This window comes from Agelaius phoeniceus, chromosome 9 (assembly GCF_051311805.1).
Source record: "Agelaius phoeniceus isolate bAgePho1 chromosome 9, bAgePho1.hap1, whole genome shotgun sequence".
Classification (NCBI taxonomy): Eukaryota; Metazoa; Chordata; class Aves; order Passeriformes; family Icteridae; genus Agelaius; species Agelaius phoeniceus.
The window spans coordinates 15,323,613-15,341,552 of NC_135273.1; the positions used below are offsets into that span (position 1 = coordinate 15,323,613).

General features: G+C 37.7%; 2 protein-coding genes across 6 annotated transcripts in view; one reads left to right on the forward strand and one right to left on the reverse strand.

Annotated features, from left to right (window-relative positions):
- Positions 1-17,940, reverse strand: part of DNTT (DNA nucleotidylexotransferase) — a 140,661-nt gene that overhangs the window by 96,810 nt on the left and 25,911 nt on the right. For both annotated transcript variants that reach the window (XM_077183041.1, XM_077183042.1), the window contains 2 exons: positions 4,295-4,317; positions 3,914-4,027 (listed from right to left, as the gene is read on the reverse strand). The gene's annotated coding sequence lies outside the window, so the exon portion shown is untranslated. The remainder of the gene's footprint in view (positions 1-3,913; positions 4,028-4,294; positions 4,318-17,940) is intronic.
- BLNK (B cell linker) overlaps positions 4,081-17,940 on the forward strand; it is an 88,219-nt gene continuing 74,359 nt past the window's right edge. For 3 of the 4 annotated variants that reach the window (XM_054637102.2, XM_077183036.1, XM_077183038.1), the window contains exons 1-2: positions 6,980-7,114; positions 8,668-8,730. In XM_054637102.2, the coding sequence (XP_054493077.2) occupies positions 7,040-7,114; positions 8,668-8,730 (138 nt within the window). In that variant the 5' untranslated portion in view covers positions 6,980-7,039. Of the gene's footprint in view, positions 4,346-6,979; positions 7,115-8,667; positions 8,731-17,940 lie in introns of those variants that run through there. The other variant, XM_077183037.1, reaches the window with a different exon arrangement.

The window sequence follows — 17,940 nt, forward strand, 5'->3', positions numbered from 1 at the left end:
CTTGACTATCTCTGTGACAATGGACCTGGAGATGCTAAAGGTATAGAAGGAAGGTTGACAAAAGCAAGTTCACAAAAAAAATGAAAAGGGAATTGACATAAGCTCACCAAACTCTGGTTTTATTCAGCATATAACAATAGAAGACTGCTCCACATTTGGTGTGGGAAACAATCCATCACTGAGTGTGTTTTCCTTTCATACCTCTCCTGTAATCATGAGAGCATTTTTCCTAGATGTAATTTCACTTAATACCATGGTGATAGATGTTCAACAACATTACCATTACCTAAATGATAAACAAAATCAAGCTAATAATAAGGATCCAGAATAAAAAGTTATAAAATTACTGAGTTTAAGTTTGTGAGTCAAATGAGAAAAAAATCAAAAGCAGTTTGTCATTTTCTTCTTCATAGCTTTTTCATTTACAATTTATTAACATAAACACAGTATCTCTTGAAATATCTTTTTGATATCTCCCTGAATACAGTCAGAATTCTAAAAAAAATTAATCTCTCAGTTTTCATGGTCCTTCTTATTGAGATTTTATCATATTCTCTGTTGACTGTCAAAAAAACTCTGCTCATTAAATTTTATCTATGCCAGCAGGCTAAGGACATAAGAAATGTAAAAGCCCTATTTAGGAATCCAAAAACCTTGAGAAACATTCTCTATTTATACAGCTTGTATCCACTCTCCTTTTCTTTACTTTTTGTACCCTTCCACTTCTAAAATCCTCTCTCTCCCTTTGTCAATCTCTTCAATTTCTCTATCTTCTATTTCTCAATCTATCTTCAAGCTCCTCTCCTCTCTGGAATTCCTCCTTTTGTCTGCCTTTATTTAACCGGCTTAGAACTTCATTTTCCCAACTTCATTTTCAGGGATCTGCTGATGGGAAGTAGAGAGGAGGTTTGTTTGTTTTTGGTCCAAACAATATCTGGATGCTGGCCAGCTGACACGGGTGCTCCACCCCGTCCCTCTTGAATAGTGAATAGCATGCTTCCCTGAACCCTTTGGTCCTCCCAAAACAATCACCTCTTGCTCCTTTCCTTCCTTCCTTCCACATGCTGTCTTTGTGACAATAAGCAATAAATACCTTGCCCAAACAACTTGATATTGCAGATTCTGTTCTCAGACTCTCCCCTTCTCTCTCTCATATTTAGCCAGTTTCCCTCAAAACTCCTTCTGTCCTACAGAAAGGTCCTGGATTTTGAAGTGCCCTGTTCCCCCCACCCTGTTATTTATCCTTTCCAGTTTTATCTCAGTTGTTCTAAATAAGTAGAAGAACTGAAGTTCTGACCTTTGAGAATCCACCTGGGACAAGTTTTTGAGAGAAACCTGCATGTCAGAATCACAGACACACTATAATGCAGTACAATAACATACCATGGCACTGCACTATACAATATGGATGCACCAACAGGGTCAACTTTGCTGAGATCTTCCACTGTAAAATACCATGCAGTGATGCCCACTGAGAGCTGAGGTATTGCTTTGACATTTTTCCATTTATTTCATAGCAAGAGTCATGGGCATGGTAAAATACTTTCTATATATATATATCAGTGCTCAAGCCTCAAAAAGATCAATAGTGGTTGAAGAATTCATTACACTAACAAAATACATCAGAGAATATTAAAAAAAAAAAATTAAAGCAAGCATCAGCCACAGCATTTCAACTTTAAGTTGCCTTATTTAAATAAAATTTCTAGGCAAGACACTGAAATAATACTGAATTTCTGTTTTTAAATTTACTCACTAGGTTTTAGTGCATAAAAACGTTTCCAGATGGAAAGCTGTTTGTACACATTTTTCCATATTTTATCAGAAGAGTCAACACAGATGAATTTCAAAAGAGAGGTTTTATAAAGAAACTATATAAAGTCTAAGCACAAACTATACAAGGCAGCACATAAATCTAGAGGAACAGACAGCAAGTTTTACCGATGTGTTCAAAAGAATAATAATCAAAAAAGTGGCTCAGTTAAACAGCAAAGAATACTGAGTGCTAGCAAAGGATATCACAACCAAGCACTACAGCATCAATTCCAGCCTTCAAAAAAAATCAAAGGGAATTTTTAATGAACATTGTCACTTTTGTAGCAGGTTGTGGTTTTATTACTGCTATATTTTATTGTACTAGTTAAAAACATGAATTTTTGAAAAGATAAAGAAAACTAGGTGCAAAATCCAGGCTACAAACAAATACCTATGAGAATGAGTACATTTTTAATGCATGGTTCGTTGTAGTGAAGCTCTCTAGAATAACAGCTGAATCTATTGGTAGATCCAAAGAGAAGGTCAAACTAACAATGAAAAGCCATATCAAAAGATTTCAGAAGGTTGAGTTATAACACAAAGAACAATTGTCCTTGAGACAATGGGGTTTATGTCACGTATCCAGCCTCTCTGACAAAACTTGCAAACAAAATCCCCCAGCATTCGGCAGTAATTAAAATTCAGTTGAAACTACATGCCCCAGAAATGGATTAAAGAATTACTGAAATATAGAAAAAGGGCATATTTATGCAGCAAATTGTATGTAGTGGAAGTGATTTAAAGGTGGCAGGTTTCAAATCAGTGAATAGCCTTGGTGTAGCAATGGGACTAACCATTCTCAGCAAATTTTTGGGGATCTGAGGTTTGTTTTCATATTTTTTCCATTTGAGGCTTCTTTGGCTCTCAGTCTTTTGTGATCCCAAGAAAGGCAAGACACCAAAACTAGAACAACAGACATGGAAAAAACCCAGGTGCCCATTTCATAACATGAAGATTTTAATAACTTTTGGACAAACATGGATATATTATGTCCTGTGATTCTCCCTGCTACAGCACTGAATGCTCTCACAGAAACAAGGATGGAGGAAAACACTGTGACAGCAAACAAGGAGATTGGCAAAGATCCATGAAGTTCTTAGCCAGGTGTAGGTCTCTTTGGCCTCTGAAAAACTCAATTGACTTATCAAAATAATAAAAAACAATCTACTTCAGTCACAACAGAAACTCAAGACTCTTGAACTGGGTTTTCATACCTCCTATATCTACAGGGCAAATATCTCCCCTTGAACGTCAGGGGGAAGGAGGAGAGCAAACTAGATAACAGTCAGCCCAACTTTAAATCTCGCAAATATATAATGCAAATGTTGGGCCTCAATATAGCTATAAATTATTTCTGCAGTAAAAACTGACTTCTCAGGAATAAACTGTGTCAAACCAGTCTCATTTCCTTCCCCATTATGATAGCTACCTAGATAAGGGGCACAAGGCCCATATTAAAACTGATGCTTTTATTAAGGTCCCACATAAAAATCATCACATACAAACTAGAGAAACATGATTAAAGCACTGTTTGTTATAAGACAAACAGTGTCTGACTCTCATTGAGAATATATCCTGTGAATCACTTCCAAACTCAAGGAGTATTTCAAGTAGAGCTTCACAGGGGTTTGTCCTGGTCTTAACTGTGTTCAGGATTTTGTTAATAACATGGGTGCTGCACAGTAAGCATTCCTAAAGTCTATCAGGATATTACTGAGCCAGAAGTGGTTTCCATGAGCTAAAGAGTACACTGGGACCAGTTTAGACACCTCATTTTTCAGAAAGATACAGCCAAATTGAAGAGTGTGCTGAAAGGGAAAAGACTTAAGAGTTTCCCACACCACTACTTATGAACAAATGCTCCTGAAACTGGGTTGGCTCCTTCAGAAACAGCAGGATGTCTCAGTCAAGCCCATCTGGTGCTTAGACAGCAATTATCCTTACAAACAGACATTTCCTTTTGCTCCCTCCAGCAGCAGAGCTCAAAATTTATTCTAGATCTCCTTCTTGCTGTTCCACTTAAGGACATGGTGAATCTGATGCATCCCCAACAACTCAGTTAAAAAAATGGGTTATTGAACTGTTTTCCAAGACTGACCCAGTTTCCTCTAGTTGTGTTTGATCCTGCCTCTCTGCTGAAGCCCTGCCAAGATCTCTCCAGGTCCCTTTCAGACTCTGTGATTTCTGTTGATTATGTTGCTTTTTTTATTTCCTGTTAAATGAAAAAAATAAAAGACAAAACCAATTAGTAAGACTTTTATCAAACTTCTAGACAGATAGCTGTAAGCAAGACTTCATTTTCCAACGTTCTTTATAGACTTATTTAGACTATGAGTATATTCTAGCTTTTTACTTTAAGAATGTTTATTCTCCCACCCACCATGAATACCAAGCCTGTCAATCACACTAACAACAACAAGATACATATGGGACAGTTTAGGAGGAAGAGCAGACATGAGAAACTGCTCCTTTAACTTACTTGGAATGAACTCCAACGTGTGCCTGGGAGAAAAAAAAAAAAGAGTATGTGGTAAGTCACGTTACTTTCATTATTTTTATATAAAATGGGAAAAAACAAACAGGGACAACAGTTTGTATTTTCTGTACTGTAATATTTCATTGACCTATTTTGCTCAAGTATATTTTCCTGGGGCAGTATTCCAATGTTACAACCAGTAAAACAAATTGCTTGCTGCTGCTGAGGCGTTTTGCAAAGCCGAACTTCACTGTGGAAGTTTTGAGATATGTTTAACACATTTAGAGCTCATGAATATATAGAGTAGTAAGAAATGCCAGCAGTATGATCTAGCAAACAGTTTTATACTGCTTTTTAGCTATGAAATCACAAAATGAGAACTTAATTTACAAAAAGCCAAGGAGCTGAAGCCTGCAAAAACTTGGTTTTTACATTGCTTGCACATTTCAGACTCTAGGAAATTAACTTTAGCCAATATATACTGTAAAGATGTGTTAACTCTGATTCTGTATGGGAATTAATTTCTCTTTAGAGGACAAAATACCTGGTGTATAAAATTTAGATTCCTCTGAAATTTGGTAGTTCTCAAGTACTAGATGTCCTTTTTCATTAGGGCTCAAAAAATGAAATTTCTTAATATATAGAATCAGATTTCTACCTTTTTTTGGAGGAGTGAAATTGTAAAACAGTGCAGATTAAAATTTTTAATGTCTCCAGTAAGACACAAGTTTCTAAAATAGCAGATTACTCTCTGCACACATACCAAATACATTTTTAAGCCTGCCAGGGTTCACAGCAGATCAGGAGGCTCCAGGGAATTTTCAAGTAGCAAGTGAGCCTGACCTGCCCTAGGCTAGTGCTGTTTCACATTCAGGTATCTAAATTCTGCTTCAAAATTTTATGTAAGTACCTGAAAGTTTGGAAAGAAACCATTTCTGTGGCCTGTCTTTATCTGGGGAACTCTGGAAGCCTCAGTATTCTGCTCAAGAACTCCTCCCACTACAGCCCTCACAACCAACATGTGTCCAAGTGCACATATTTATTTGGGTTTATCACACCATGAGAGGTGATACATTACATAGAGGAACTAGAAGTATGAGGGTACTAGGTAGAATCAGTAATCAAATTTAAGGTTCCCCAGCCAACAAATCTTGAAATAACCCCCTTGAGGGTAATGGAAAGCAAGTGGAAGTGCATGACAATATTCTCCATTTCTGTCCCACACACTGAAGGACAGAAAACTACAGCATTAATTGAGCCAAGGGCAAAACCAGCATCAAGAGAGGAGACACAGGAACCCAGAGCCTCCCCATGTCCCTGGTCTTTTTTTTTTTCTTCTTTTTTTTCCCCTTTTGTCATTATGTTTAATCTGACTAAAACACTAATGGAAAAACATTTCCTGCAAGTCTGACAAGTCTCTTTGGTGGAACTAGCTGTGCTACAGCCCCTTTGGGAGCACAGAACTGAGCAGAACCTTCCCAAACAGATCTGCCTCATTCCATGGACAGAGGCAGACTGCACTAACCCTGGCCTTTTCAGAGACTGTCCTAAGAGCCTAGAACACAAATTAAGGCAACGTCAACAAAGAAGGACTAGCCACAATCCAGTGTTGAGGGAGAGCAGAGAGAAACAGGAAAGAGAAGGAGGACGCCTGGGCACAGCAAGGTGGGGCAGCTGGCAGGGCAGAGCTGCAGCTCACCCTGCACTGCAGGAAGAGACAGCAGCTGGCAGCCAGGAGCAGTTCTCAGCATCTCAGTACTTCCAAAAATGCTCCCTGTCTGATGGGGAGGAGGAGGAGGAGCAGGTAGAGCTGGCAGCACACACTGAACTGCAAAATTCTTAATGCACTATTTTTAATTTGCCTTTGAGTTCTGAACTAGGACTGCTTACACCTACTTGATAAGCAAACAGCCTGCACTTCACATTATTAATGTTCCACACCTGATGCCAACTGTTACTTGGTTGTTTCGTGTAAGCAGCCACTAAACCTGCAACTCACACATCTCCTACCGAGCTGTTCCCACCTTCACAACTCATAACAACTCTACAAGAGACAAAATCACTCCTGCACTCAAACTAGGCAAGCAAACTTTCTTATAAGGAATACATATACTTCTTATAAGGAATACATGCACCCCTCTCTTCTGGTTCTGCATATATATTGCTGCCTCCTGTCATCCAGGAAGATGGTGCCTCCCCTTGGAAAAACTCACAGCCAACTTTCTGAAACACTGAACAACAAAAAGCACTATGAAATTCAACATCATTTTTTCATAATATGCCAGCCAAGCACCTCTAAGGTTTTTCTGAGGAGGCCAAATTTAAGATGCAAGAGCTTCAATCATATTTCTGCAACTCCGGGACTGGAGTTTTGCCAGATCCAGTTCTGCCAAGTCAGAAAATAGCAAAAAGGTATTCACTGGCAACACCTGATCTGTCAGTCACTCTAACAGTAAAAAAACATGCAGGAAAATTTTAAGGATAGCAGATGAGACACTTAAACTTTTTCAGTAATGGCAGTTATGTGCATATGTTGATATAACAACCAGTTCCTTATACTGGAGTCACTCACACGAGAACATTGGTACTTCCTAAATCACCCTTTACAGGCGTTCACTTTAAATGACCAAACAGGAAAAAAGTTGCAAAAAGGACTTCCTCTTCAGATTTCTACATCAGTAAAAAAACAGTAAAGCAAGAGTTCAGTAGTACTCTTGCAGATCAAGTTCTTTCTCCCCGGATAGAAGAATGACCACAAAACTACCACCTCAAGAGGAGTTTGAGAACTGGACAGCTTTTCAAGTTGCAGATCTCTTAAGACAGGTACTGAATCTGTATGTAAGACTTTAGAGAGTTCAGTCTATATTCAGCTAGCAGAAACATTGGACTTATCCTTGAAAAACAGATATCTTATCCTACATCTACCACAAATATTTAATAGAGCTAAAAATAGTTTAGTCACCACTTATATTAATATAACTTCAGTTTTCTGTAGAAATCTAATTCATGGTAGAAGCAAAGACCTCCAACATTACAAACCATACAAAAAATGTTTTCTTACAGGAGTATTGCTTATAAGAGAAAAGATATTTCATGCCCAAATTTATTTCCTGCTGGGAAAAAATAATCATTTCAGAGAAAGTATGTCTAGTTTTATATGTGAATATAGCTTTAAAATTTACAGCATGTCAATAAGAATCTACTCTTCATGTTTTCTTCTCAATGCATATATACACACAGTAGTTGCTAGATGTTGTTTAAGTTTAATGTACTTGAACTTTTGGGGGGAGGTTGAGTCAGTGCTTTGTTGGCTTGTATATTTCTTTGCTCTACAAGATAAAATACACATTTAATATTTAAGCACTATCAGTTTTAAGTAGTCTAGAAATACAGAATTTATCTTAGGAAAGCCGCATAACTATGTCTATAAGGACTTATTGCACTAATATTTCTCTGTTAGCATCTGATTTGGTCACTACTGATACTGACATTTACACCTCAGCATTACAAATGCTAAAACTCAATTTGAGAGTGGTACATTCTTAAAGAAAAGATTCCCAAAATTTTTTGCCACTTTCTACGCATAATAGTTAACTTCTTTTAAAAGTCACACTAAGCCATCTAACACACTATGAGATTTTTAGGACATCTTCAGCCTTGATCCATTCTTTTCCACTTTTTAATAGAAAATCCAATGTGTCCATTTTTTTCCAAACTACTATTCAGTAGTTAGTTCTATTTCAAGGTGTAATATTTCTGGACATTCTGGTTTCATTTTAATTAATAATCAACATCATCTTTGTTAGAAAACACGATTACCACAACCAAGTTACAGGAAAAAAAATCCTGTTTCTGAGCCTGAGTTCTTTCCAGCAATGCCCATCAGCATGGTAAGCGCAAGACACAGCCCAAATAGCTGGTGCCAAAGTCGAGCAGAGCAAACAGAGGTTGGTAAACAGCCATGTGGGATGATGGCATGGCTACTGCTGAACTTTTGCCTCAGGTTACCTTTTAACCTGTTTCTAATTCTGGCTTCTTATCCCACAGCAATCCACAGTTTTTCTGTTGGGCTCCTTGTGCCACTTATATGACATTTGCTGCTTCGAAATTTCTTCTTGTCTACTCTATTCACAATTTCATTAGCCCTTATCCCCTGTAATCCTTCTTCCTAAGAAAGGGGTAGTACTGTGTCTTATCTCTTATGTGAAAGTCATTGCCTAAGCATTACAATTACTCAATATTCTTTTTCTAATTATCCTTGTCAAGTAGTATAACAATTTCCACAACCCTGAGTATTTGAGCATGGAAATATTAGTTTGTTTACAAATGCCAAGTTTCACACTATTGTAATAATCTTGTCTTTTTTCTCACCCCAGTTTGGAATGTCTGAATCTGCTGTGGTTGTAGAGAAACTGTGCATGAATGGATCTCGTTTCTTGGTAAGCAAATATTCCATAAGAGCTCTCACTCAGGTGTATTTCAGCTTGAGGATTGTACTCCTTACAGTGCCAGAAAATAACGTGAAATGTTTCCTAATGGGTTGATTTCCACCTCTGACTTGAGGAATCCCCCTACACAAAAGAAATCCCAGTCAGCCTTCCCCCCTCCAGAGAAAAGGCAGATATCATCAGCCATCAGCACACAGGTGTGGCAGGGGACAGCTCCTGAAATATGAGGATGTTATGGGCTTTTTTAACAATATAGATATTTTAAAGCCATCATTTATGTAAAAGCTTTTTCATAAAATCTGCATGATTAAGAACATTTACCAGCACAGAATTGTACATAAATTTTATAGTAAAAGTTTAAAGAAAATGTCTGAAAAATCTGATAATGTCCTTTCCTGACCTCTGTGGAATTTTTTGTATGAGCATGCTTAATTGATTGCAACTAATTAGGAGAGAAGACTAAAGTAACTCCTTGAATTGCAGCAATTCCTCTACCAATAATATCATTTGTGTAGCTACTGAAGTTCCTTAAAATCTATTTTAAAGGTAAAATTATTGTTATGGTGCATTTATGCACTGCAGAGATAATACATTTGCTTGGCAATTCATTGCTCAACAGAACTGTTTTCCTGGGTGCATCAGGAGTTACACCTGCTGTTTATTCTAACAAGAGCTTCAGTGCTGCAACATGATTCATGAGACTGCAGGTGCACCATGGGCACAGAGTAAAAGTGGGTTTTACCAACAGCTCACACCAATGCAGGGGGGCTGACAAAGCTGCCAAGTCCACACTGATGCCTGTCCCATCCATCCCTTGCAAACTGGATCACTGAAGGTGCTGCAGTCTCCATCACTGGATGAGAGGCAGTGAAGTTAAAGCTAAGGGTGGATGTGGCAGCTTCCTGTGGCAAATAAAGCTGCAGAGCAGCAGTGGACTGAGAAGTAATTTCAGATGTTAGTGGTAACCTATTCAAAACACAAGTGAAAAAAGCAAGGAGAACAATGGATGATCTTTGGACAGTCTACAGTAGAAAAGTAGTATGAGTAAAAATGAAAGTATTTGCTAATATGTTCTCCAAACTATGTAGTATCTTCAAAATACCTTTAAAGACTATTTTGCACTGAAGAAAACATAGCATTATACATACAACACAATAAGCAACATCCATTTTTTATGTCTGTATAGAAAAATTGAGACAGGTCTGACATACTGGTAGAAACTTTCCCACAAATTTTATATATTCTTTAATTGAATTGTTCAGTAGCATTGTCAACATGATAAATCTGCATGCTTGAAACAGAATTATGACAATACTAAAAATAATTCAAATACCTATATTTTTCTATCATTAATAGTCTTATTTGAGTAATTGTAAGATGCCTCTTCTCCTACGTACAAGCTAACACATATATCAACTTAAAAGTAATTAAATCAACAGCCAAGTTTTTATTCCAAGCTCCTAGCCCAATATATGAGAAATCTGTACTATGCCAGAAATTAAATGTTCCTTATCTTCTACAAGGTGTGTTTTAGAAGGCACAGCCTTAGTAGAGCTACCTTAGCAGTATACAACAGAGTAACCATATGTTGGACATTTCCACTCAGAAAATCTGAGTTTCTTTCTACATGACATATAGCATGATTCCCTAACTGCATCTACTGTTCTGTGTAGAGATGTTCAGAATTCAAAAATCCTAAAAATCCTGAAGCTGTTATGTGCCTGTTAACTGTCTTTTGCAAGAACCTGAGGGTTTGCACTTCAGTTTATCCTTCAGTTATAAGAAGAATATGATTTCCTTCTACTCCTGTCTGCAAAGTCTAAACAGAAGCTCAATATCACCTTTAGACATTGAGCATAGAATCACTAGAGAAAAGCTGGCCATCTATCGCTACACAGCAATGAACCAAAAAAACTAAGCCCAAAACCCTTAAAACAAAACACTTGAACAAGCCAGATTACACCTACTAAATAGAAGTGACAGGTTTGCCTTTGCATGGGAATTTTTAAAAAGCAAATACAGGTTTGCTGCTGTGTGTGCATAGAGATCCTGTGCGCACATGGAGATCTCACAATACATGTGCAGTGTTTCTGTGTGTCTAACAAAAGTTAGATGAATATTTAGATACAGCTCTGGTTTGCTGTGAGATCTGTTTGGAATCACTAAAAGTGAAAAATCCTTTTAGCCTGGCAGATAAAGAAGAAAGCAACTCTGTGGTATCTAACATGAGAACACAGTGAGCTTCCCCCATTGCACCTTCAGAGAGGCCCAAGTTGTGTTTTACCTTTGCATCAGCTGAAAGATTGTCTTCCATCCCAGCTGCAGAAGGCACATCCAAGTGCCTGGGAAGGCAGGGAGGGCACTCCAAGGGGAGCCACCCCAACACCAACCCATCCCAGCCAAGCCCTTCTTCTGACAGTGTGACTCCTCCAGCCTGCCCCAAACCCCTGCTATGGCACTGACCCCTAAGAACATGCTATACAGGGGTTTTGTGCCAGTGAGATGAGCCAAAATCCAGAGGAGGTGCCAGCCCCTTTCTGGGCAGCATTGGAGGGAAGCTTTCCTAGAAAGAAAGATCTGCAGCCAGCACACTGCACTTCTATCAAAGATGTAAACACCAACCCACCAGATGTGCCTTTATTTCCTGGTTTTCCAGTGAGGACACTCATCTTTTCAATTTTTCCAAAGAGGAACGTTGTCAAATGTTGGGAAAATGCTGCAGAAGGTAATCATCCTATAGCCTGCCACTGAACTAACAGGAAACAACTGAGGGAGCCATCCTGCACAAAATCCTTCATGTCAAATGCAAACTGCATTTTATTTGAAAGTGAATCAAACATTTATCAACAGTAAGGTCTTTTTGAACTTTAAAGTGTTTGGAGTCATGCAGGCATTATAGCCACAAAATCTGTGATAACTTGGCCACAACACCTTAAATCAATTTGACTGCCTTCAGAATAAAAATAATCAACATTTATATGGTCATTTCTTTGAATATTTCTTCCCTTTGAGTGGCTAAAAAACAATCATTTTTATGGTAATATCATATTCTATTTTATAAACATACTGAGCATCCAACTGAACTTTTCTAGGAAACTAAATTACATGCATTTCATAAAAATTTAGAAGTAATAGGTCTTCTTTTACACTTCTGTAGAATCTAAAAACACAAAAGGTTGGTATATTAGATCTGAAGTGTACCATGCAGTTTCATTTTTCATCAATAGTACCATACTTGTGATAGTTACTCAATATGCAGGTCACATCTGAGTGATGCTAATCTAGTCCTAATGTGCAAATCAGCATTAAGCCACAGCTGCATTGCACAGGGCATATTATATTCTCTCTTGCTTTTTAATGTCATAACTTGCTACAGCGTGCTCCTGGCTTTTCAGTTCCCTCTAAGTGTAGGTTGCTTGTTTGATGTTTTTTTTTTTTTTTTTAATTCTGTTTTGAATTCCCAGTGACAGATTGAAAAATATATAAAAACAGGAAAGTTTTACTTGAACTTCAGAACTGAAAATAGGAGACTTTCTTATTAGATTTGTATATAAAAATTTACTAAAAGAAATCTAAACACAGCAAAAATGGTCAGGCATTCATTCTAAACCACTTTCATGTATTTCTCCTCTTTCTTGCTCTTTCAAAATGTGTTTTGAATTGCATGGCTGGAATAGGAATGCCCTGGAGAAAACCAGAGCCATGTTATTCACAAATACTCTACTGGGGATTTTTGAATAATATTTAAAAAATAGAACCTGTGTCTTCCTGTGGGACTCCCTGCCAGTGCAAAACTCTGCCAGAGCTTGTCAGGTTCAACTCACCGAGCCTGTCCTTTGACATCCATTTCTGTCAGCACTGCTACTGAGAAAAAGCAGCTCTTGTCCAGAAAAAGCAACCCTGGTCTCACTTGGGTGCTCCCTCCCATCCTTGCAATACAGAAGCAGCAGACAGGAAAGCACAGGAACCACATCTGCTTTCAATAGTGACCACAACAACCAAACACACCACACCTAGAGCTCCTCTGCTGCTATTTGAAACCTCTCACCTTCCCCAGTTTCAGCTAAAAGAGTATTTCCCAATGATGGGAGTGATATTTTCACAGCATGGGGTATGGGAATAGGTGGAAAGACATTAAAATTCGTTTAGGTGGCTTGGATTTTGGCTTGGAAAAAAGATAACCAGCATCAGGTTCTGTTCAGATTGATCTGACGTCCACCACTGTATAGTTAGTTTTACAAATAAAATTCAGACCATGAATGCCTTGAGTTTCCAGAGAGGGGAAAATAATCTTTTCTATAAAAACAAAAAAAAAAAAATTGAAGAATTACTAAGTACATTCTTATAAGCGAATTCTCCTGGGAAAGAGCCAAAAGAGTCTTGCAGTGTTTTCCCTGGGTGTCTAGTGAGGATAGAAAGCTTAGGTAAGGTCAGAGAAGCATGGTCCCAGGTACAGGTACTATTGAGTCCCACCCATGGGCTGGCTGTTGACACCTTAATGCCCTAAATGCATATCCAGGGTTTAATAATATACTGTATATCTCAGAAAACCATAAAATAAGCTTTTTGCAATGACACAAAACTTTAATATTTTGGCATACCAAATTGTTTTGGAAATAGCATTGTTTGTCCTGCCTTTGGCAAGCACACAAGGTTACCATGGCAAAAAAAGGGATTGCTCACCACAGAAATGAAAACTGATGTTACAAAAATACACATCTTCAGCTACAAAACTAAATTAGGCCACGTAACTGCATCAATTTAGTTGCATTTTTACACTATTTTCATTCCTCTGACATTGTTTTCTCCTATTTATCTACCATCTGCCACCTTCCCCCTTTGCATTTCACCATGACTGAGCCTCTCTTCACCTACTCCCCTTTAAACCTCCTTGCCTCCAGTGCCTTCCAACCCCTAGTGCTTTGTTTCTGCTCCTCTTTTAGCCAGGGCCCTCCTTCCCGTTGCTCCTTAATTAGTTTCTATTGGTCATGGATTGAAATTTCTCCTACTGACATTCCTCATGGATGTACAGTCCTTCAGGCTTGCCTCATTTCCATTCTTCACAGATGTAAAGGTTTCCTGTCAGAGGCAGCAGAAGTGGCTTAGATATCAAAAGTATTTTTTTCAGAAACACCTTATATTCCAGGTGTATTTCCACAGGCTGTGCTCACTTTCTCAGTGAAGAGAGGATACTAGTAGGAGCTGGACACCTTAAGAGCTGGGTCTCTTTTGTGCAAAGAGAAGTGATCTTAGCACCTATCCCTTTAGCAAGTACCTCACAGACTTTGAAAACACAGTTAAAATAAAGCTGTTTAAAATGAAACTTTTCAGGGCAGGAAGAAACTGAAAATAGTTCCTTCTCCAGGGAGACAGATGCAAAACATTAAAAGAGAAGGCAGAAAACATAAAGAGTAGAGCAGTACAAGCTTTGCTCCCGAGCAGTTCTTGCAGGGATGCAGTGGGGGGCAGAGCAAAGGGCCAGGTAAGAACAGCTCCCTGGGTCCCCTGAACATCAGCACTGCCAAGTCCAGAGGGCTTTGGTTCTGTTTCTCACTGTTTCTAACCAAATAGGAAACTGTTTCTGAAAGCAGAATCAGCTACTCAGAGTCATTTCAAGAAGAAGAAAATGCTAAGAGCATGTTTTAGAAAGAAGACAAATGTTGTTTAACTTATCCTGTAACTAGAAACAAAGAGTCACCTGAAAGAGGCATGAGCTAAAAGAAAGATATTTTACAGCTAAGCACCTCTGCTGCTTATCAATCATCTTCAACCACGTCATAAGGTACAAGGGTACTGCAAAAGACAATTGTAAAGTAAAAGCAAAATCTGCATATTTATCCTTATTCTCAAAAAAAAAGAGGCAAAAGAAATATGAAGCTGGATTACTGAATGTAGATACAATTTCTGAAATCCAGGGCACTGTGAAGATACATTCTTGGCACACAAGAACACATGTCATTTTAGCAATCAAGTTATTAGTTAAACATATATGAATATTAGCAAAGAAAACAGTCAAAAGAAATTAGACTGAGATACAAAGTCTAACATCATTATCACCGGATTCCCATGATAGTTAGCTTAGAAACTGAATTTTATCCAATAATTTTGAATTCTTTTCCTGCCAAGTATTTTCAAACATCTCAAAAGCAACTTAATAAAACTGTCTAATGTCATAACCCAGCAATAGAATCCTGCAGTAAAAAATCCTGAGCCCATGCAAAAGTATTTATTGCAGGAGTGGCCCCTTATTTTTTTTCTGTGACAGAAGAGTATTTCTATTCATATTCCAAATGCTGCTGCCAGAAATTATTTGAACATATTCTTTTTGTTTGTTTTGTGCAGTAGTTGCAAAGGATGTAAAGTGCTTGTATGCTTTCCAGTCTTTAAGCTCCAGCCCATAACAATTCAATTGAATTCTAAATGTCATGATAATCATAATTACATTAAATATGGATTAAAGGAATATCTTTTGACACAGAATTCTTTGTTCTTAAAGTTTGCTGATAATTTTAAATGTTGAGTTTTGTGTACCTTTCAACTTCAGGGAACATGAAAAATAACGTGAGAAGTTGTGGAAAATAAAGCCACTGTGTCATAGTTTCTAATGTGGAATTTGTAAGCCCTTCACTGAAAAATAGGAAAACTCCAGAGAGCCTTGGGCTTTGTAATTTTTAATTTCCTCCTGTTTCTGTTTTGTTCAAGTATCCTAGTTATAAAAGTGCACCTCTTCTTTTGAGAATTTGTGATTAGAAGAGTCTTCATTTTGGTTGCTTTTGTACTTGTTCCTTCCTGAAAGATCAGGGGATTTGACAATGCATCTAAGTTGCTTCATAATAGCAATGTCCAAAATCACTAGTAACATTTAAAAATCGAGCCAGAAACTATAATCACTACCCCATTGTTAAATACCAGCTGCTAACCATTTCAGAAATCTTCTAGCATGCCTAATCAGAATTTAGTCCTTCTGCTTTCCCATTATCTGTTTCCAATGCAATTCCTCATTCTCCACTCTTTACTTCATCCTTAAAGGGGTGGCTGAAGAGGGGCACCGTAGTGCTCTTAACCTGAGAGATATTTCCAAAGGCTTCTGGCAAAATACACGTCTCTGCAGTAAAGACTAAAGCCAGCTGAATATTAGCAATTCTCATGAGAAAGTATGAACAAAGTTAAAAATTGATGTGGCAGAGGAGTTTTTCCAAGAAAGGGTTGACTCTTAGGGCTCTGTTGGTTTGGAAAGGTGAACACATGTACAATTCCATGGAAAACAAGAAAACCCTGTGAGAACCAGAGAATGTAGCAGGGAGAAGGGATTCCTTGGGAATAGGCTGGAGAGAGTCTGAAGTTTGAAGTTGTCTGTTTCTACTGAGTTCAGAAAGGGAGAAATTCATCAGCCTTCCGTGTAAAAACAGGATTGCATTATGTACAGCTGACTTTAGTCTAAGTTTCTGTTGCAAACAGAGGGAACCTGGAAAGGCCTCGAATATTAACATTTTATTTGAGGCAGTGGGTGATGTTAGTGCCAAAATGAGATAAATTTCCAAAGAGATACATTCCAAGCTGCTATTCTAAATCAAAGAACTAACTGGAGTCCTAAGTGCAGAAATTAAAAATAACTAGAAATTATTGAAAAAAAATTAAAGGAACTTCCATTTAAAAAAAAAAAAAAAGGCAGGAAAAGAAATACCCTTTTGTTGAAACCTGTCTGGATATTGCAACTACAAAGCTACTAATTTTAAAGTGACATGAATGAACCTAAAACAAGTACACTGTTACCTCCACAGGACAATCACAGGGGTGTTAAGTGAGGATGATTATGCCAGGACAGTTCTGCTGGTAGATTTTCACTTAGAAACCCTTGTAAGTGAAAATCTACCAGCAGAACTGGTAGATTTTCACTTACAAGCCTAAGATTTAGGTATAACCCACAATAACCTGAGCACTTTTTGCTAATGTTGACTGAGCTATTATGGCTGTATTAAAAAGCCTAAGGCATCTAAAATGAAAGTACATAAAGTCTGCAATGCAAAGTTATAGAAACTAGAAACACTGAGAAAGTTACCAAGAGTCAGGGAGTTTCCCTTAGTAAAATGAAGCCATTCTGGGTTTTTTTTTGCAGGATGACATCTGCTCTGAATAAGCAAGATGATAAGGGGAAGGGGAGAAAAAAGCAAACACAACAGGAACACCAAGCCTATAGATTGCTACTAGTGTGATGACTTCTGAATTCCAATGTAATATTGTCTTTAATTTAAAATTATCAGTAGATGTCTTGCAAAAGCTGTCAGTTTTCAGCATACTGCTAAGAGCAAAAGCTTCCAGCCATTCTTAGAATGGCTCAAAAGACACTATTCAATATTTATCAATCTTTCCATATCTAAAAACTCATGGAATTTGCCCATATTAAAAAATAAAAACAGAACAAACACAAATGCAATTGCAGAGATCTTTCATGCGTTTTCCCAGTGCCAATTTTGTGCATAAGCACAGACCTTACCATTAGGGAATCTGGCCTGGAGTTTGGGTTGGACTGCTGGGAAACCACATCACACACTGGGGCTCAGGAAGAGGCATGCTGGAAAGAATTTAGAATTCCCAGAGGTCCTACAAAACCAGTGTTTAGAAGAAAAAGAATTTCAATCATTTCATGTATTTTAGGTCCCTGGAATATTGAAGAGTAAATTCTATTCAAAATTCACATTAGTGTGTCAAATGCAGAAACACAGATTCTACTTGTAGGGTATTTGACTTTTTCTAGGCACTCTTACCTGCAGCATTTCACTTCACTTTAATAAGCAGATAGGCACAAAATTCCTACAAAATATATTTTAAATTGTTTATTAATATTCTTTCAATATGCTATAGAAGATTTTTACTTTGTTTCTTTGCTTTTCTATTTATTTCTTCCAATGTTCCTGTATCGCTGGACTTTTTCCCTTAACAGTTAAACCATTTTGTCCCCTGCCACTTGAATGCAATTTACACTTTTAAAAGGTGTTATTATCTGCATCCATTGCAACAGAGTCCTTGAAAAACCTAAGACAGAGAATTATTAAAACTTTACAAATGCCATAGGGTTCATTTCTCATGGTATGACCCTGATAGAGTAAAAACTTGATTTTCTATCAAACTTACTTAAATGTCCCATTAGACATCTAGAACATCTAATCAGCATAATATGAGGAGGCAGGGTGCTTAACCATC